This window comes from Lissotriton helveticus, chromosome 1_1 (genome assembly GCF_964261635.1).
Source record: "Lissotriton helveticus chromosome 1_1, aLisHel1.1, whole genome shotgun sequence".
Lineage (NCBI taxonomy): Eukaryota > Metazoa > Chordata > Amphibia > Caudata > Salamandridae > Lissotriton > Lissotriton helveticus.
Genome location: NC_136057.1, coordinates 1,103,345,333 through 1,103,367,556, shown reverse-complemented (window position 1 = coordinate 1,103,367,556; position 22,224 = coordinate 1,103,345,333). Strand labels below are relative to the sequence as shown.

The 22,224-nt window shown below is 47.7% G+C and overlaps 1 protein-coding gene across 6 annotated transcripts in view; it reads right to left on the bottom strand.

Annotated features, from left to right (window-relative positions):
- The window catches only part of OSBPL8 (oxysterol binding protein like 8), a 1,077,846-nt gene that overhangs the window by 73,955 nt on the left and 981,667 nt on the right, over nucleotides 1-22,224 (bottom strand). For all 6 annotated transcript variants that reach the window (XM_078678323.1, XM_078678342.1, XM_078678332.1 and 3 more), the window contains one exon: nucleotides 215-351. In XM_078678323.1, the coding sequence (XP_078534449.1) occupies nucleotides 215-351 (137 nt within the window). The remainder of the gene's footprint in view (nucleotides 1-214; nucleotides 352-22,224) is intronic.

Sequence of the window (22,224 nt, the reverse complement as noted above, 5' to 3'; positions counted from 1 at the left end):
CGTTGACGTCATTATTCTCCCCAGGGAAGTAGGCTTTGCACTTTGCCTCACTGCTGGCATGTTCCTCGTCGGCAAAGGCATCAAAAAAGTTTTTTTTCTTCTTCAAAACGTCACTGAGTGCTGATTTGGTATCATTTACCCCATACTAAAGACACTTTAGGTACTTTGATGAATAATTATATTGCCGTAAAAACGTAACTTATTAGGCACTTACCTTTCAGATTCAAAGTCTCCTTGCTCATCAAACTGAACTGTACACCTGTTTAAACGACGTTGTCTTATGTCTGAGGTAGGATTCCAAAATGTTTCTGAAACATCAGTCTTTTTGTCATTGATAATAACCTCACTGTCCTGCAAACAAAAATAAAAGTGGTCAAAAAATGAATTGCATATATATCTTTTCCTATGTGTAGACAGAGCATACTTTGCAACCTTGCAACAGATTGTCAATTGCTAACAATATTAGAATGTTAAATTTCAAATTGTTTGACCAGGTATTACTTTAACGTTACTGCAAGGTTCGACAGGCCTGTTTCGCAAACAAATGTTGAAATATACTTGATAAGCCCAGTGGTGATTAAAGAATTTCTTGAAAGGTAAATTGCTAGACAAAGATAGATGGCAGATCAATAAAGGTGAAGGACCTGAATATGTTTGAAATGATGTGCAGCAGAACATAATGCTAAGATATTTCAGGCTGGATACGAAAAAATAATATTTACGGGAACAGGGTCTATTTGGTAAAGAGGCAAGTCGAAAATACTCATCAATGTGGGCACTGATCTAGAGTGACTTGCAGAACTAATTGGGCAAGAGGTCTTGGTTCAGGCTTCTCAGAGAATTCTAGATATTTAAAACAGCAAATGGATATTCAAAAACTACAAGAGGGTGCCTGGGTAAAAAGAGGTCCAGGTTTGAGGGGACCTGCCAGTAAGAGACTAGCATTAATGAACTGCCATTAACCCCTTGCATGCTCGTGACGGAACCATTCCGTCCTGCGCCACGGTGGTGCTGTGCTGGTGACGGAATGGTTCCGTCACGGCCCGGCCGCCGCTCCTGCGCGGCGCTGATTTCGCGCATGCGCTGAGCGTTCTAATAGGCGGGCGGGGCCGTGACGGAACCATTCCGTCACAAGCACAGCGCCACCGCGGCTCGTGGCGGAGTGGTTCCGTCACGAGCATGGCGGCGCCGCGCCCCCCCCCTCCTCCCCCCTAGCGCGGCAGCGGAATTACCGCCGCAGCCAAGGGGTTAATGAACCATTATCAAGATCCATAAACAACATACCACCACTAACTAATAAAAATAAGGCAGGAACCAACAACATGAGAGCGAGCATCAGTGGCATTGAATAAACGGCTTTTATGACTGCAGATTTAATTAAAGATAAGAACTGGGGTGTTGAAACAATTCAAAGAAGAAAACAATTGAATCCATAAACTAAATTATGCTAAATATTCACTAGTTGTGCCTGGAGCAAGAATTATGCAGAAAGTGTGAACCATGAAACCCAGCAATGGGCCTATTACAGTAGATGTTGGAGGTCAATTTTAGGGAACATTTTCAGAACTGTGATTAGTAAAACGTTAGGAAAGAGGTAAACTTCATGTTTTTACAGCTTCTAGTTTGAAATAAAGTAGAATGAAGCCTAACTGCCACATAGGTATCTAGTTAGTGGCAGAAAGCCAGTACAATTTGCTAACTGTGAAGCTGTAAATGTAAGCTATAATTGGAAATTGCTAAATTAAATCCATCTTAACTATATCATAGCACATGAAAAACCAGTGGTAATCTGCCACCATTTCGATGGGAACAGTGGTTTGTACTCACAATGGTGTAACAAAGGCCCCCGCAGCGGGGGTGGCCCTCAAGACAGTACTCTGGCCTGAGTGCTCCTGCATGTACTTTGTAGGGAGCCCCCTCAAGTTTCTTTATGCCACTTGTGATTCTCCAGAGATACACAAGAGACATTCAATTTCCAACAGCCACGCTATACTTGGCTGAATTCAATGGACAACAAATGTCTATGGTCAGAGAGGGTGCATGTTCATATTGTTTTTCAGGCTCCTGGAAAAGACTACAATACCATGATGAGGGCAATCAATGAACACGAAACATAGCACGACAGTCTTTTAAGTAACGGTACAGTAGAGATATTAGGAGAAAGGCTGGTTCAGTGCCTAAACCAAGCCACCGTCAAGCATAACCACCATCAGTATGGACCAAAGCCACCTCCACCCATCATAAAAACCATTGTCTGTTGTGTCACGGTCCACCAGCAATGTTCCCTCTAATTTATTTTCTCTATGTGCAGCAGTGTAAGGTCTCTGTGCGCTGCAGCCAAGGTTATGTGCGCCAGGAACCAGACTATGCTTGTGGGTGCAGCGTCTAAAGAAAGCGGCGCGGCAAACATTAAAGTGAAAGTGCCTATGGAGGGCTTTTTTGACTAAGTGTAATAAAAATGAAGAAAGAAAGCTTTTGTAGCGCAGCAGCTAAAGTGAAAGCGGTCGTGTTGTGAATTAAATAAATAAGCGCAGCTGCACAAGTGAAAGCGTACTGCATAGTAAATTAAATAAATAAGCGCAGCCGCTGTAGTTAAAGCGGACTGTGCTGGAAATGAAAAAATATGAGTAAATGACATGATATATAAAAGGTGGCGGCCTGCTGCGACGTTGTGGGTGGAATAGGGAAGATCATTAAGGAAAACCGCGCTCACCCACTAGATAAAGCAGACCATGTAACACAAGTAAAAAGTCCAGTCGTTATGGGAGGATACAAATGCAGACAAGGCGGTACCAAGGAGGGACTTCTAAGCCTATTCACAAATGAAAAGCAACAATTTCGAAAGGACAGAAGCCAATTAAAAAGAGGAGTAGGAAATGGGCAGAACTATGCCATTACTCAATACAGCATGCCTCACAGAACAGTACTATGGTGCCTAGGCTCAAACTAAAATCAAACAGGTGCTTGGCATAAAATGATACAGCTCTGTGTGAAGAAAATAGGCACACATGCCAGTTGGGCCCCCAGGGCAGCGTATCTAATATGACCCCCAGGGGCGGTTCCTTGGAGGAGCAATCCCCACCTGCCGCGACTCTCCCCCCACCCTCTAGACCATACCATTGTTACTACTTTATAATTATCATAGGCAGTCAGGCATGTGCGTGCTGTTCTAGTTGTGAGTGTCGGACTTTCAGAGCAGGGCTGATGGCAGCAGCAGGATAAGGGTGATTCTTGAAGCTGGCTGACCAGTTTCAGAGAATTGGAGCTAAATCAGACAGCCTCATAGCAGCATTAAATGACAAAAGCAATGGTTTAACTATGGATAACAGTGGACCTTCTGCTACAGCAGAGCGGCAGCTATCGAGACCAGATCCCTAATGCGAAAGAGCTACTTCCTGTAATAACTGTACTGTCAACATCTGCACCAAAGTTAGCATTTCACATTTCTCAAAGTAGAGGAATGGACTTAGCTTGTTGAAGTCCAAAATGGAGGTAGAACCCTTTTTCACCAACATTAAAACAATGGCAGCGATATACGATAGCCCCCTTTCCGGGGTAAGGCTTGGAATAAATACTAATAAAAGGAGGAGCCTCTCTACCTCTTGCAGAAGCCTGGAGTGGTGTTGGAGTAAAAAAAATAGAGTAAGCATCACTGAGTCATCACTGAGTGTCTGGGTAAGTTCGTTACAGTGGATGGGTGTTGGAGAACTGTTTGGGAGTTCAGGATCTCTCCTGTGGAGAGATCCTGAACCATCATGCGCTGCAATTAACAGAAATATTTTCACAATGGCCCACAATCAACCCCCAGCCGTGCTCCATAATGAAGACAAATGCAGCAATAACAGGAGCTTCTTGTGCTGAATGACACAACTTCCCCACATTGAGCTACTCTTGGCACCCCCTGCCGACCTCCGCATATCCGACCTTCCCGCTCTCCCTTTCCCCATGATTTGCCTGATGACCACTACATTTATATCTCTGCTCTAGCAGATGAGTGATGTCCCTTCTGCAGGTCAAACTGCAATGTATACCCTTTTTAATGGTAAGATACTTAGATGTGAGGATCCCCAGTCCTTCACTTACAAATATCATGTACTACAAAGCTCTCACACTGTTACATTGTTGTTCCCACGCTCCCTCTATCCCTCTCCTATACCTTTTCCCTATCCTGAACTCTTCCTGGCTGTCAATGAACCAGATACACAAATGGTTGCTCCGCACACAGTATATATCTGATAAATCAAGTTATGTACGCCATGATACTCTATTGTGATTGCACCACCATAATGTGTATTTTATTGCTCCTAGTCATTCATGTCCTACAATGCTAATAAAACCTTAAAAAAGGTAAATAACTAATGGGAGGATTTCCCGGGAGGTGCATTGTGATAAAAATATAACAAAATGTCTTCATGTCAAACATGTTCAACAAAGGCTGGTCAAGATTCAGTATCTCTCTGAGCAGTTCATAGTCGAACACTCTTTATGGGGTGGGAATGATAAGACTAGAGAATGTTGTGTCATATCATGGAATGTAAATCATCTCCAAGTTTGAAGGAAGCACACATGTATATCGCAATATTTGGAACACTGTGAATTACAAATTTGAATAGTGCAAGAAACTTATTTGAAATGGTCACAGGGCTAAACACTAGGGAGTTGGTTACATCATTATGAAGGTGCAGATCACATGGGCATTTAAAAAGGAGCAGCCTTAATTATAAAACATAATTTGGTGATGATGCTTATTAGTCAGATAACAGACTCAACAGGAAGGTGGATAATTTGTAATCTGAAAAGAAATCATGTAAATTTTACATGCGCTGGTTTTAAAGGCCCAAATGTTGGTGTTACGGCACATTAAACACTCTTTCACTAACTTCTTTGGAGTTCCCTTCGCCCATATTGCTATATTGATTCCGGGGAGGGGGGGAAGGGGGGGGGAGGTGTCCTCAATAGACTCCTGAACAAGGTGTTTGATAGGTCATCAAAGCATAGTTTGATAAATATTCTCAAAGTCGGCAACACATTGTAGAATATTTTGCAGGGATTTGGTTTATGTGATATTTGATATAGGAAGATGGAATCCCAGAATTGCTACACATTCCAAAGTAAGAAATATGGTCATTACTCTAGATTAGATTACCATTAATTGGACAATATTGTATTGTATAAAGTGAAAGATATTACACATATACCAATGCATTTCTCAGATCACTCATCAGTAATATTGTCCTTTGCGCTTCCTTAGCAGGCAGCGTAGGTGGACCTTAAATCACACTTTGTTACTAGACCCAGAACACATTCAAGTGTTAGGAAAAGTCATACGTACTTTCAATTCAATGCAGGGACATATTTGTTTTGGATGCCTGTAAGGCATTTATTCGAAGGGTGATGTGCAGCTAATCAGCAACTATATTTTAAAATTGAGCAAAAGGAAGACTATGCCCAAGAGCAGGAAATACATCAACTCAGGATATAACTAGAAAACAAATATCCCAAAAGTGCTGCAAATACTCATAATCAAAAGTTTGTCAGGTGACATTAATTCAGGGCCATGACAGAGAAAAAAGTCGAGAGGAGGCCAACAAAATCAAGCTTTTTGAATATATGGAAAGAAGTGGAGCCCTTTTAGCAAAGACAATGAGGACAGATATAACAAGAAATCTGAATTTGTGGTTGATGATATAAGCAACATATAAAATAATACAGAGGATCTGGAAGCATGCCTACCTAAGATGTTCATTCTCTACATACAGAAACAAATCTACCTGACATATCTAATATAAAAACATGGCTGAAGAGCAGACATCTTCGTTTCTCCCAGAAGAGCAAAAATAAGCCCTATCAGAAGAGATCACTGAGGAGAAAATCTCTGACCAAATTAAAAAAAGCTTAGAAAGAGAAAGCAGCTGGAACAGATAGCAGGCATCCCGATAAAACTTTATAAGAAGTTCGATAACATTGCGAGCTTCCATGTGGAAGGAAATGTTTTTTTTTTTTTGTTTGTTTTTTTTAAACATTTTTATTAGAGCAAAGTGACGCAGACCATAGTAATACAACAGGCAAATTTTGAGCAAAGCGTCCAAGTATGCATATTCAAATCAGGTCCGGGAACATAAAAGTGACGCTAGGAAAGTAAACAAGTAGGTCGCATCATGGAGCAAAACCAATGTCACAGTAGTAACATTTTCTGATAAGCAACTGAAATGCAAAGCAAACAAACAATAGTCCAAAAAACTCAAAAAAAGGAAGAAAAGGAATATCACGCAGAAGTAACAAATTGCGAGACCAACACATTAGTCCGTTCCGTATCACAATATGAGGCATCGCAGACAATGACCATAGCTCCATAACAGCCAGCATCGAACCATCCCACCCGGGAGGAACAGGAGTAAAAACAGGAGGCCACAGAGCGCCAAAATGCCTGGGGAACCAAGAGTAGGGTAATGCAGCGAGACAAGGGACCTCCCAGCCCCACGTCATAGGGAAGCAGCGTGCTGTGGCAGAAGCCATAACTGATGGAGTGCAAAGTGGGCTCCCCAAGGCCTAGCCCACCCCCGTAGGTAAATTGGGGTGTAAGGACTGAGATGAAGCTTCTTTCGCCCTCCCCGCAATGTATTGGCGATATGGATCCCAGATGTCCGTGGGGCGGGAGGATGCCGGGAGTTGGTCAGAATATTCCACACTATTGACATTGCAATAAGCCACACTTCGCAGCCAAGCGGCAACCGTGGGAGCACGCCTCGAGCACCAGTGCAGTGCTACCTCCCTCTTGGCCAGAAGGAAGCAGATTGATGCCAATTTACGTATCTTTCGGGGAAAGTTGGACATGTAGCCCATCAGGGCAATCTCTGGTAAGACTGCCAGTGGTAAGCCTATAATCGCACCCAGTGTGTCATGTATAGCAACCCAAAAGGCGTGCATCTGTGGGCATGTCCAAGAAAGATGGGCAAAGTCCGCATACGGGGCGTTGCATTTAGGACAGGTGTGGGGGCGCGCAGGGTCGATTCTGTTGGCCATCGCTGGGGTGTGGTATAGACGACGAAGGAATTTAAAATGAATGAGTTTGTGTCTGCTATTCATCGATACCTCTCTGGTCGTGGCACAGCATGCGTCCCATTGAGCGTCAGAGATCTGGGTGCTCAGATCCGTTTCCCAAGCGGCCCGGACCGCCTCATCAGATGATGGGAGTGAGCGTAAGCATAATTTGTAAAGTTTTGACACTACGTGGGCCCCCGAAGTGTTCTGGATAATGGAAGTGAGTGCAAGAGTCTCATCCGGCGGCAGCGGGAAGGTGTGGAACGTGGTACGCATCAGCGCCCTGAGTCTAGCAAACACAAAGGTGTCCATGAATGTGCGTTCCGAGAAGCGAGGGTCCTCGGAAACGGAAAGCGCGTGGCCGTCGGGGAACAAGTCACCGATCGTAGTCAGATGGTATTTAGCCAGTGTGCGGCAGATCAAGGATTCGCCAGTTATGGGGAGCCAATGCGGGTTGGGTAGTGGGAGGGCCTGTGAGTACAGAGTGTCAGCACGCAGTAAGCGCCTGAGTTTGTCCCAGGCCCAAGCCGTGGTGGCAAGAGGAAGTATGTCATGTGGATCGCGAGGAAGGCCCTTAGGGAGCACATTGTCCAGAGATACAGGGAATGCGGCGTCCGCCTCAGGTTTCAAGTGTTGAATCGTGGCGTCCGGGTGGAACCAGGAGTGGGCATACGAGCACTGAGCAACCAGGTAATAGAGGTAGAAGTCCGGGACCCCAAAGCCTCCTCTCTGTGGAAGGAAATGTTTAATTAAATCTACAGAACCAACTCAGAAACTCCTCCTACCTGGAAAGAAGATACAATAGTCCTGATACTGAAACCTAACAAATACCAAAAGAGATATGATTCATACAAACTCGTATCATTATTAAACTTGAACCGAAATTTATACATGGTGATAAAGAGTTGATTTAGAACAGACAGATTTGTGACCTAACACAACTACTTATTGGCTACATATATCTGGCAACCACATACATGAACATACTGGCAATAGTTACAATAGATGTTGCTAAGTCATTTGACAGAATAAATTGGATATATCTTTGGGAGATGATGCCAGCTTTTGGGATAAGCCCCACTTTACTAAGCCTGACTAAAAAAAAACATTATGAGCCACCCTCGATTTAGACAAGAATCTGCCGAGCGTGAGGCTCGACGAGCGCGTCTCTAGGACCCGGCCCCTCGGCCCCAGCCAGGCCTCCTTAACCAGGTAGGCGGCAGGTCGCCCAATGGGCGACCGGCCGCCTTGTTCTTCCGGGGCATCGACGCGGCCGCATCCGGTGGGGGCGAGGAGGAGGCGGAGCCAGGGACCTATTTAGGGGCTGGGACCCTGGTCCCGGCCTCTTCTTCCTCGCCTACACCAGATCGGACATCAGCTGGGAGCTTCGCCCCCCTCCCCACCCCCCCACACCCCTTTTGGTTAATAGCGTTAGTCCTTTAAATAACTTCCTTTAAGTTATCCCTGGATTTAACTTTCCTTCGCTCAGCTGTGGTTCCTGGTTCGGGGCCTCCGGATCAGGTGCACGTGGAAGGAGACGGCGCGGAAAGCGGCGGCGGCAGCGACGGCATCTCGCAGGTAAGGTGTCGGGTGGGCTCGGGGGCCCTGTGGGGCAGCCGTGGGAGGCGGGCGTGAGCAGTGTTAGGCAGGCTGTTGTGCCTGTGCTTGGGTTGTGTCCTGCGGCTGCCTTTGGGGCTCTTGCTGGCTTGCCGGACACCTTCTCTGTCGACGTGGCCGGTCGGGGAAGCTGTTGATTTTTAACTGCGCTCGGAGGGGGTTTGTGTGTGGGAGCGCGGCGCAACAGCGGTTTTCCCGCGCAGCCAGGATCGAAAGTTTAAGAGAACGCCTTTTGCTCTGATTATCGGTTAAATTGTTTAACATACTTGTGGATGCCTAGACCTCCATCACGGATTATAGCCAACTGTAGTCGATAGATCTGGGGAGAAAGCACACCTGCCTAGCCTCGACCGTGCTCACTAGATTCTTGGGCTGATTATAATGTGTTACTGTATGTGAGCTTCGACTCGGGCACAGAATAAGCCGATTCAGCATCCATAAAGGCAGGCGGTGTAGCGTGAAAGATCGAGGTCTGCGCCGGGTCTGTGCCGAGGCTAGCGAGAGCAGGGGTGGTGCGAGGCGCGCAAATACTTCAGATGGTGAGCGAATTAGCGGCGCGGCTGGCATTGTGCATTTATGCTATAGTGGGGCTCCCTTTAAGCTATACCTGAGATTTGGGTTATAAGAGGGGGGGGCCTTTGTTGTGGAAGAGCAGCGATTGTGATTGACACCAATTTAAGCTTGGGCAGTTAGTGGGCAAACAAGAGTAGCCCAGGGGTCACAATGCCACCAAAAGGGGTTAGCCAAAAAAGAAAGGGTAAAGACCCCAAAATAGCACCGCTCCTAAAATTAGTGCTGGCTAAGCTGAGTAAGGAGGGGGAGGAGAGCAGCAATGACCAGGGTGAGGAGTCCTCAGTATCTGAAGATGAGCTCCCAGCCCAGATAGGAGTAGTGGACCGTCCTCGCCGCAATGGGGTGCCACCCAAGGCGGCCTTCCCTCCCCTAGTAAAGAAAGCCAGGGTGCAGCATAAGCCTAGGGGTGAGAGCGGAGAGGGTGCGGGCAAGCGGAAGAAAGGCAAGGGGCAGGGGCAGGGGTCACGGGGTGTAGCCGAGAGATCAGTAGGTCCCGGCACGCTGCAGACATCGGACTTTGTTCCCATCCCCTTGCCTTCACCACAGTCGGTGCCCTCCGAGGTAGGCGCCCTCCCAATGAGTATTCCGGGCCCGGTGAATGACATAGGCACAATACTATCAGAAATAAGGGGGGCACTGAAAGCGTTGGCACCAGAGCCTAGCGTTAGGGAGCTGGATATCACAGTAGTGCCCCCGATTGTGTTACCCCCTACTGGAGGGTTAGTGGGTGGGACTCCTGAGCCAGTGGCTTCAGCGGTAGCGCCTGTGGACCCCACTACTAACATCCTGGCTTCGGTGGCCATGTTTTTGGGGCAATTAGGGGCACCTGCGGGGGGTGCCCAGCCCAGTAGCTTGGCGGCAGCACCATGGGTCCCTAAATCAGCGACTGAATGCGCGCTAGGTGAAATCAGCAAGCAGGTGGACCTCCTCGTGGCAGCACAGAGCGCCCCCAGTCAGGCAGCAGGGCAAGCACCTCCTGCCCCAACAGAAACAGCGGTGACCACAGGGGGTAAGAAGGGGGAGCCTACTAGTGTAGTTGCAGAGGAAAAATCTAGGATTGCGGGGGGTCATAATGCGGTATTATCAAAGCCTGGAAAGTTGGCAACGCATGTCACCATTGAAATGAAAGAGAAAATATGGAAGGGAGAATATGTGGACATGTTTGCACTAATCAGACCAAAGAGAAGTGAGGTAGAATTCAGAGACAAGGAAGGGAAAGAAGGGTCCTTCCGGGACAGGAGGCCAAGGGTAGAAGAATCCATAACGAATTGGCTCTTTGGTTTTCAGGTCTTCACAACGGTAATATTGGAGAAGAAGCCAGAGTTAGCGGTGTCAAGTCAAGTCATAAAGCTTTATTCAGAACATAAAAAACATGTCCATAAAAGCACAAACAGTTTCAAATCCATACATTTCATTAATTAAAAAATATAAAGAAAACACACAATACATTTATTATCCAGTGCGGGATGGAATAAATAATTAAAATGGTTAAAAACACATACTTTGCATAACACCAATGGCCTTGAGTAGAAAAGTAGCCGTAAAAAAGCAAATGTCCGGATGGTGCAGATTAAAAAGCAGTTTCATAGAGTCAGTAATTGTTCTTACTCCAAATCTTTTCAAGATCGGCTTTAAGAAGATTTTCCGTAATTCGCTATACAATTGGCAAGATAAGAGAAAGTGCGTGGTGCTCTGTTCCGTATTATTATCGCAAGCACAGGGACCAGTAGGGCGTATTTTTACATTAGGGCACGCAACCAGATAATGTACAGTTCCCATCCTCATTCTGGTTAGTACAAACTGGTGTGCAGCTCTGGTCACCTGTGTCAGATAAGGATGAAATCCAACAAACTCGTTCATGCTATTGTACAGCTTACAGGTAGATAGTTTTGATTCTTCCAAAGCACGCCTCTCTATACAAAAGTTCAAAAACTTAATTTTCAGATTTGACTTGGAGATATCAGAAGCACAATACCGATCGTTGATCACATTAAATCCAAAGACATTTTGAAAATTATCGATATTATATTTGATCCAGGGGATCTTCAGGTGCTGGTCCAAAGAAAGGCAATCCTCAATAATAGCTCTATTCAATGAGGTGCCTTCATTCAGCCAAACAGAGCGCCACAATAATAAGGGTTTTGACATAATTAGATCATTCAAAAAATGAGTCCCTGTTTCCTTATGAACCAAGATGTTGGAGGTAGATTTGGATAAGCACAGGAGCCTTTTCAGAAAATTATTCTCCTCCACCTGGAGGCTCCCGGCTGATGTCACACCCCAAACTCCTGCCCCATACAGGGCCGCAGATAGACATCTAGATTGAAAGATTTTTAGCATGTCCATAATGAGTCTATTCCCCAACTTCTTGGCAAATACAAAAACCCCATTGGCACTCCTAATCATCTTAGTTTTTACTGCTTTATGTTCAATATCCCAGCTACCATTTTTAGTAAAATTGATCCCCAGATAGCAGAAGTTGTCAACTTTTAGGACCTGTTCGCCTTCAATATAATAATGAGAATTAACTTTCGTTTTAGCTCGACCTGGCCCACACTCCATCACATAGGTTTTTGACCTATTAATCACCAGTTTCCTGTTTTTGATGAAATGCACAAACTTGTCCATCAAACGTTGGAGACCCAGGGGGGTCCTGGACAGCAGCACACCGTCGTCTGCATAGAGCAACACAGGGATGTTAAGGTTGTTAACTCTAGGTACGTCAGCCGTAACTGTCTGCAGGACAGAATCCACCTCATTTATGAAAAGTGTAAAAAGTAGGGGCGCTAAAACACACCCCTGCCTGATTCCTCTCCCGATCCTAAATTTACTCATACATTCCCCATTAGGTCCATACCGAACACTGGTACTAAGTTTTTCATACAGGCGGGCCAAAAAATAAACTATACCGTCGGGAGCTCCCATTTCAATCAGTTTAGCCCACAATATGGCATGGTCTACCATATCAAAAGCACTGCTTAAGTCAGCAAAGCATAGATATAGAGACCCTTTTTTAGCCTGGGTATATTTCCCGACTAAAAGATCTAAATTCAGGCACTGCTCAATTGTGCCACGTCCTTTTCTGAATCCAAACTGACTATTAGTTAAAATCTCATTTGTCTCAGCCCATTCCTCTAATCTGATTAAAAGGACCCGGCTCATAACTTTAACAGATGAGTCCAGTAGGGATATTGGTCGATAATTTTTTGCATCGCCCCGGTCTCCTTTCTTATAGATAGGGATAATTATTGATTCTGCCCAAGTAGATGGTATTTTAGAGCTAACAGCTGCATTAAAGATCTTGACCAGCAATGGGCCCCAGATCTCCGGTGCGGTCTTATAAACATCTATGGGTACCCCATCGGGTCCTTGGGCCTTCCCTCCCTTACTGGCTCTTATGCTGACCATAAACTCATCTAAGGTGATGTTTAAGACAGTAATAGGCCAGCCTTTTTCATACGAGGCTAGTCTATTACCGGAGTCGAATATGTTAGAAAAGTGTTGAATCCATGACTCCATGCTCACATTTGATGTGAGCTCTGGCACCTTCTCGTCCTTGAGGAATGGGCTATTCACTGTAGACCAGAACAAAGTACAATCCCTAAGTTCTGCTGCTTGACTTAACTTGTCCCATGCTTCCTGCTGTAATTCAGCCTTTCTGCATTTAAGGACCTGTTTAAAATCCTGTCTGAGTTGAATCACTAGACTCTTGTCTCAGCTGCTAAAGCTTCTTTAAGATCACTCCGGGCATTTGAACAGGCATGGTCAAACCACCCCCTGTTTTGTCTATTTTTGTGCCCTACCTCTTTTGTAAACCTCTTACTGATAGTTGAATTAATTCTATCAAAGTGATCAATACTGGCAACCGCAATTTCATCCTGTTCGAGAATTGCCGAAATTTCCATCAAACAACTATTGATGATAGAATCTGATGTTACAGCGGCTTTTTCTCCTTTCCACCTCAACCTGACACCATTTGTCCTGTGGGGTTCGATATTAACGATAATACCCGTATCGGTTGTGGTGACAGGTTTCCAGATCTTAGCTTCGGTAATTAAACAGTTATGATCACTAAGCATTACTTCAACCACCTTGGGCTCAGAGCACATGGGGATTAGATTGGATGACATGCATATAAAATCAATTACGGTATTAGCCCCCCTCCCTTTGAAAGTCGGTATACTTTTTCCTAGATCATTCTTTAAATTTTCCATGATTTCCATGTCATAATCTATCAAAGTTATTCAGGGTTTCACCATACATGTGATGAGGAAAATGAACCTCGGCATCCCCTGAATGGTTATAAACACCACATAGCTTCTGAAATGACAAGGGGCAAACTGAAACATTAAAATCCCCCACAAAAATAAATTCATAAACACCGTTAAAATTTTCCACAAGATTACACACTGCTTTATCTAAATCATTAATGGCTATGTGCCTAGTGCCGTCGAATATATTATTGTAGAAATTAATCAAAAGTATATTTCTACCCGCTTCTTGTGATAGCCATAGGATTTGTGAGTGGACCCCCACTTTTACATACTTTTTCACTAAAATTGGTAATTTAACTGAAATCATAACTAGCAGCCCTCCTTTAGATCTGCCATGGGGTGAAGCCAAGGCAGGGAGCTCATAGGATACAAAGCCATCACTGCCCTTAAAGTTTTTACACCAAGTTTCCCGTAGGCAAATGATGTCAAATAAATCAATAAAATCTTTCCATCCCAGCAGTTCCTCCTTGGCCGTCAACCCAGCAATATTCCAGCTAACAATATAGCAAGTTGCCCTATCCCTATCATGGACGACAATAGGCATTCCATCATTAGATACGGACATGTTATCGTCTTAGTTAAAAAGCTCTATGTTATACATTAAATTCTCCTCTACTCCCCCAACAGACATACAATCCACAATCGCATTATTATCCAGTTCAATTACGGGCATAGTTGATTCTCCAGTATCATCTCTCACATGAACTTAATTCATCTTATGTCAGTCGTTTTGATCCAGGAAACTCAACGACTGGTACCTATTCTGGATTGGGACTTGATAAAACATCCCGTTAACTGGTGACAAGGTACTATCACATACTGATAAAAAATTGGGGGCGTGTGTAACAAATCTATTCCCACCAGGGACCGAATTCAGCTTGTACATCGGCGGAATATGTGTGCCATCCTGGGCACCCAAACAAAAGGTAGGTAACCCAGGTCTGTTTGCGATAGATTGATGGTTATTATAATTCCTTGGCCCCTCCCCACTGTTTACAGAGGGCAACCTGTTGAGATGGTTGTAGAAATATCCCAATGGCCTTGCAACGACATCTGTCTCGGACTGCGTGAGTGAGGCCGCTTTAAGTAGGACCGTTGCAACGTGTTGCGGATGTTTAAAGTTAATAATCACGCAGTCACCCCCACAGGTCTTTCTCGTGTTACCAATCCAATTGACTCTTCTGATAGAAATGATTTGATCAGAGTAGCCCACTGGATAACCACAGTGTCGATTTAGCCAAGAGATTGCTTTATTTTTTAGGGAGTCCGCCGACTCTTGGGTATATGGGGCCTCAGTTATAGTCGGGACATTAGTTAATACTACAACTTAGGGTACACATTCAGGTGGAAGTTCTACGGGGCGCTTACTAATCCTTACCGGTGCCCTATTAGTCCCCCCTGTGGCAGCTGGTATAATTGACAGAGCTGGCCCCCGAGCAGTCTTCTCCCTACTTAAAGAAGATGATGATCCAACATCCTGGTTTGGAGTAGCCTTCACTACACTAGTTGGCCCCGCTCCCTGCAGCTGAGATGGTTGACCCATATCCTAAGCTAATGGGCATATCAATACAGGTAACTCTTTGGGTAATTGTTTCCCAGTAGTAGCAATAGCAGGGGAACTATTTGTATTTCGTGGTTGCGCCCTTTCCTGTGTTGGTGCTAAGATTGGGTGCGTTGTATCTTTAATAATTGATAAGGCTTTATCCAACGTAACAGAATGTTGATCCACCACATCCCTCAATCTCAATACTTCCACACACAAACCCTCAATTTTAGCTAACAAGGGCTCTACAATCATTTTAAATTTAGTATCAATAGTGCTCACTAACAAGTCTAATTGGTCAGACTTGATAGAAACACAGCTGTCTTTCATTAGTGCCCCTATATTCTCAATGTTCTCCTTGTCGGTAATATCCTTTTTATTTTTTCTTCCAGAATGATGATTTCCCCGTTTGGGAGCTGTTTTCCTGCATGCTCTCATAAGTCTTGTGGCCCTGATGGACTGTTTAGGGGTACCTTCATAGGTCTCACCCTGATCATCTTCCACTACAGTCACATTATCGGGAGCCTCAATAGAGTCTACATTGATACTAGTGTTATCAGTCTCAACTGCTGTGGCGATGTCATTAGTCGTATTGATGACAACAATATTGGGATCCAGAGGCACAACCAAAGGGGAATCTTGCATGGTACTTTTCCCTAGCGATTTCCTTCTGTCAGTATTAATTCTGTTGACTACTTTCACTAAATAATTATCTGGTAGGGTGGATTGAATAGACATGATGGGTGGTAGTTCAGAGGACACAAACAGCAAATATAAAATAAGGTTAAATCCTCAATTTACCACTTGGACGTACTCACACGTGGTGCCAAGGGGGGTGGCCCGTCCCGTCCCTGGTCGTCCCCGGACGGCCCCAGATGGCCCGCCCTCTGCCCAGGCTCAGCCCGGCGACGCCCGCGCGCGTCCCGCGACGCGGGGGGAGCGTCCTGGTTTAATAGCGCCTCCGGGCGCGCAGCGGCAGGAAGTGGCCGGAAATGGACGCTAAGCCCTCTGGGAGCTGTAGTCTCCAGCCGCCGCCAGCCGCGAGGTGTGGTAGAGCGGCAGCGGCGAGACCACAGCGTCAGGGCCCCAGGAGCTGAGTGGCGTCCAGCAGGTGAGTCTCCCGGTCCGTTGTGGCTTGTGGCTTTGATTCAGCCGAAATTCACCCCCCGCTCCACCGAGGGAGCGTCCTGGTTTAATAGCGCCTCCGGGCGCGCAGCGGCAGGAAGTGGCCGGAAGTGGACGCTAAGCCCTCTGGGAGCTGTAGTCTCCAGCCGCCGCCAGCCGCGAGGTGTGGTAGAGCGGCAGCGGTGAGACCACAGCGTCAGGGCCCCAGGAGCTGAGTGGCGTCCAGCAGGTGAGTCTCCCGGTCCGTTGTGGCTTTGATTCAGCCGAAATTCACCCCCCGCTCCACCGAGGGAGCGTCCTGGTTTAATAGCACCTACGGGCGCGCAGCGGCAGGAAGTGGCCGGAAGTGGACGCTAAGCCCTCTGGGAGCTGTAGTCTCCAGCCGCCGCCAGCCGCGAGGTGTGGTAGAGCGGCAGCGGCGAGACCACAGCTTCAGGGCCCCAGGAGCTGAGTGGCGTCCAGCAGGTGAGTTTCCCGGTCCGTTGTGGCTTGTGGCTTTGATTCAGCCGAAATTCACCCCCCGCTCCATCGAGGGAGCGTCCTGGTTTAATAGCGCCTCCGGGCGCGCAGCGGCAGGAAGTGGCCGGAAGTGGACGCTAAGCCCTCTGGGAGCTGTAGTCTCCAGCCGCCGCCAGCCGCGAGGTATGGTAGAGCGGCAGCGGCGAGACCACAGCGTCAGGGCCCCAGGAGCTGAGTGGCGTCCAGCAGGTGAGTCTCCCGGTCCGTTGTGGCTTGTGGCTTTGATTCAGCCGAAATTCACCCCCCGCTCCACCGAGGGAGCGTCCTGGTTTAATAGCGCCTACGGGCGCGCAGCGGCAGGAAGTGGCCGGAAGTGGACGCTAAGCCCTCTGGGAGCTGTAGTCTCCAGCCGCCGCCAGCCCCGAGGTGTGGTAGAGCGGCAGCGGCGAGACCACAGCGTCAGGGCCCCAGGAGCTGAGTGGCGTCCAGCAGGTGAGTCTCCCGGTCCGTTGTGGCTTTGATTCAGCCGAAATACACCCCCCGCTCCACCGAGGGAGCGTCCTGGTTTAATAGCGCCTCCGGGCGCGCAGCGGCAGGAAGTGGCCGGAAGTGGACGCTAAGCCCTCTGGGAGCTGTAGTCTCCAGCCGCCGCCAGCTGCGAGGTGTGGTAGAGCGGCAGCGGCGAGACCACAGCGTCAGGGCCCCAGGAGCTGAGTGGCGTCCAGCATGTGAGTCTCCCGGTCCGTTGTGGCTTGTGGCTTTGATTCAGCCGAAATTCACCTAGCGGTGTCATTAGTGTACTACATGAACAAAATTTTGAAGGCACACACAACACATGGGGGCACGGCGTGGTTAGATTATGACAGGGACTTTCGATGTGAAAAAGTGGAGGACCCAGACATTGGGTGGGACCAAGTAGAAGTCAATGCGTTGCTGGAATGTGTTAATGCCAAATCACAGCACACGAAGCAGCCATTTCGGACTTCCCAGGGAGGGCCAGGAGAGAAAAAGGGAATATGCTGGGGATTCAATAAGAAAGTGTGTACATGGCCCACTGGGCAATGCAAGTTTAGACATGCCTGTTCATTTTGTGGTCACTCCTCCCACCCAGAGTTTAAGTGCAATAATAAATTCAAAGAGAGGGAAGGGAGCGGCAGCAGAGAAAATAAGCCACCACAGCCATAAGCTGCCCACGCCCGTGGACATTGGGAAACTGATTTTTTGGCTAAATCAGTACCCAGACCGGTCAACAGCCAAGACTTTGTATCAGGGGTTCTCTAATGGTTTCCACATTCCTACACATGGTGTTCTTCCGGTGAGCCATTGTTACAATTTACTATCAGCACGCATGCACCTCACGGTGGTGGCGCATAAAGTGGAGAAGGAGCGAGCTTTGGGGAGGGTGGCCGGCCCCTTTGCTGCTCCCCCAATGGCTGGTTATGTGTGTTCCCCCCGGGGGTGGTGCCTAAGAAGGAACCTGGGCAGTTCAGAATGATCCACAACTTGTACACCCTAAGGATTATCATCTGTTGGGCTTCCAGCTGAACCATAAGTATTATTATGACATGTGTATGCCTATGGGGTGCTCAGTTTCCTGCAAGTATTTTGAAACTTTTAGCTCCATGTTACAGTGGGTTTTCACACGCAAAACAGGCTGTGAAGAGATGGTGCACTATTTGGACGATTTCATGGTAATGGGCCCCGCGGCATCGGATGTGTGTGCACAGGCAATATAGAGAAACTGGTGGCTATGTTTCAGGAATTTAGGGTTCCTCTGGCACTGGGCAAAACAGTAGGCCCCGATACATGCATGTCTTTCTTGGGAATCGAGATCGACACCGTGGTAGGGGAGTGCAGGTTGCCACTGGACAAGGTTCAGGCCTTTTCTAAAGCGATCGATGCAGCGCTGGGGGGGCCTAAGGTGACGCTACACCAATTACAGGTGTTGGTGGGCCAGTTGAATTTCACATTGAGGATTATCCCCATGGGGCGCCCCTTCTCAACGTCCATAGCTAGGGCAATGGTGGGGTTAACACAGAAGCACCACCGCGTCCGCCTCCGGGCAGAGGTAAGAGAGGATCTTAGAGTGTGGCGCAACTTCCTGAGCAACTTCAACGGGAAGGTGGTATGGCCAGCTCCGCCGGTATCTAGTGTGGAGCTGGGCTTACTTACTGACTCGGCGGGCAGCATCGGCTTTGGCGCAATTCTGGGTCCTTCATGGTGCAGAGAAGAGTGGCCAACGGAATGGCATGAGAGTCGTTTGACTAAAAACATTGCATTTTTAGTACTTTTTCAGATTGTAGTGGCAGTTACTGTTTGGGCAGATCGCTTCAAGAACAAGTCTGTGGTATTTTGGTCTGACAACATGGCAGTGGTGGAGGCCTTAAACAGGCAGGGGGCTACATGCAGGCATGTCCTTAGGTTATTAAAACACTTGGTCTTGGTATGCTTGAGGCTGAACCTAACTTTCAGGGCTGCACATATACCAGGGGTGGACATTCAAGCGGCTGATGCTTTGTCTCGTTCCAAGTTACAGGATTTCCGGAGATACCACCCGCAGGCAGAGGAGCGTATGAAAGGGTTCCCTACGTCACTGTGGAAGATTGGAGCCCCGCTTTAGCGGGGCTGGTAGGTGCCTCCCTGAGTGATCGCACTAGGAAATCATACCAACACCAGTTCACAGTGTACAGGATGTTTGTACAGGAGGCTGATATAAGAGGATTGTTTTTAGGTTTTGCCTCGGCAATGCATACGAAGTACGCATGCGCTAGCAAAATCTTATGTTTTGCTCTGTGGGGTCGGGTATCCGCCCCCTCCTCGCCCCCTCCTCCCATTGGCTAGCTCCATAAATGGAGGCTAGCCATTGGGAGCCGGATCTGTCCGTCAAGGCCGGACCAGATTCGGGGGCGTTCCCGAGAATTTTTCTCTTTTGGCCACGTCATGCAGCGGTGGGCGGGGCTTTTTTTTGGGCTCGTCGAGGTTTGTTTGGGCCATTTGGCGGCCGACCGCCGGCCGAGGAAGTCCAGGTGAGTGGTTCCTTTCCTTTCCTGTCCCCCCTCCCGCTGTCGGTTCCTTTCCCGCCCCCCCCCTCCCGCTGGCCGTTCCTTTCCCACCCCCCCCCTCCCGCTGGCCGTTCCTTTCCCGCTCCCGCTAGCTGTTCCCGCTACCTTCTACTTTTGCCCCAGTGAACTATGTTATCCTGCTAATTTTGAATCGGTGAAGACCTGCTGTTTAAAGGAGTGTCAACAATTTACACGATTCTGTGTTTGGCATGGTCATCCTCGTTTGCAGTTCCTGTGTTCCTGCCTTGAGGGACAGCAGTTCATGTTAACGCTGTACTGGTTACTGTTGCTTGCACATGCTGCGAGTTTTCAACAGTGTAGGTGCGAGGCCTCGCCCCTCCCACGCGCCCTCCTCGCTGCAGCCCGTCAAGGTGGCAAAGGTCCCTTTAAGATCAAAAGACTTTTCCAACTCTCGGGTGGGCTTCTGTGCGCTATAAGAGGCTTTGCCGTCCAGCTGCTGCGGGACTGAAAATACCCCTATACTTGAGGCCTGCAGGCTGCAGCCCCCCTCCTCCCCCCCGCTCTGCAGGTGAGGGGGGCGGGGCAGTGGAGAGGGGTGAACATCATATCATTTGATGCACGAGTGACTCGCCTCCGGCTGAAGTTGTACATACGTGCTGTGTGTCATAAAGGTATATAGCAAAAAAACACACCTAGAACCTTTTTCAGGCAAAATGCTGTCAGTCCGTGTCCCGTGTAAATACATGTCTCAGGACGGTGACCCCCGGCACGTTTTTTTTTTTTAGGGGAGGGGGGGGGGGGGGGGTCTCCTCCAACAAAATATTGCCGTGCAAAGTACAGTGATGCTGCTAGAATTCCGTCTGTGCTATATCATTATCAAACACTATTTGAGAATTACCTTCAATAACATATGTAGATTGGGGCCAGTAAGACGCATAGGACGGGAGCGCCCCCTTGTGGCTGCAAATCAATGCATTCTGCGTGTATTCATTTATGTGTCCCACCCACTGGTAACGCGTTGAACTGTGCCCAAGGGGCCAAGAGTGATGCGGCGCGTGGGTACATTGGTACCTTTATTTATTTATTTATTAATGCGTTTTTATATAGCGCCGACTTTACCCGAAGGCGTCAGAGCGCTTCACAATAGGAACAGAACTGATACATGAGAACATTACACGTGAGCAAAATACAAAGGCAAACGTTACATTAAATGAGGCAAAAGTGACAATCGAGAGCCAACAAAATACACGAGGAGCAAACGGTGCATTACAGGAGGTGCATTACATGCTCCCGGCTGCGCCACTTCAACAAGTTGTTTGATTCCGCAATTTCCGCTCAAATGACATCCCCTCTCAGTGCTTATGCATTTTAAAGTGCCGAAAGTGAAAGTGGTTAGAAACAGACTCAAGGTCACAATTAAGCCCTACTTCTGGGCCGGACATTAGGAATTAACGTCAGCGTGCCCTGTGAGGTGACCTGCGTGTACTGCTTAATTAGTGGCGGTGGGGAAAGGCGATGGATGAACGAAGGGGGAAAGACACGGGGACTTTGGTGGTGGTAAAAGGCGATGGATGAAGGGTGAATGGTGGCTGTGACGGCTGCAGGACCATGGTATCTGCTGTGGGGACAGCGCCAGTGACTACTGCTGTGGCTATGCTGTCAGCGGCGGGTACTGTGGCTCCTTCGGTGGGTACAGTGCCTGTGGCGGGTACGATGGGTGCAGTGGGTAAAGTGGCTGCGGCTGCTGCAGTGGGTACAGTGGCCACTGTGGGTACAGTGGCTGCAGTGGGTACAGTGGCTGCAGTGGGTACAGTGGCTGCAGTGGGTACAGTGGCTGCAGTGGGTACAGTGGCTGCGGTGGGTACAGTGGCTGCGGTGGGTACAGTGGCTGCGGTGGTTACAGTGGCTACGGTGGTTACAGTGGCTACGGTGGGTACAGTGGCTACGGTGGGTACAGTGGCTGCAGTGGGTACAGTAGTTGCAGTGGGTACAGTAGTTGCAGTGGGTACAGTGGCTGTAGTGGGTACAGTAGTTGCAGTGGGTACAGTGGCTGCAGTGGGTACAGTGGCTGTGGTGGGTACAGTGGCTGCAGTGGGTACAGTGGCTGCAGTGGGTACAGCGGCTGCAGTGGGTACAGTGTAGCTGTGTATACAAAGCCTGTCAATGTGTGTAGAGGAGGAGCTCTGTGTGTGTGTGTATAGCTCTGTGTACATATACCTATATGTGTGTATAAGTGCAAATCACATTTCGTAACTATAAAGCTATTTACTAGTCAACGACAAAGCCATTTGTTTATCTGTTTTACAAAAAAAAACATGCACAAGCAAGTCTGGGAGTGTGCATGATGCGAGTGCCTCCAGATATTATTTGCCTCTAGATATTATTTGCCTCCAGTCTTACATTTAGAGCACGCGTTTTCCCAGACAGTCTTTGAAAGCTATTGAACGAAAAGAGGAGGAATCGAGACAGACTGTTTATGATAGCAATGGAAAGAGGGGACTTGGTATCGAATCCAACAGCGGCCATGATGCTATGGAAAGAAAGGACAAAGCATATTGACCCACTGTTG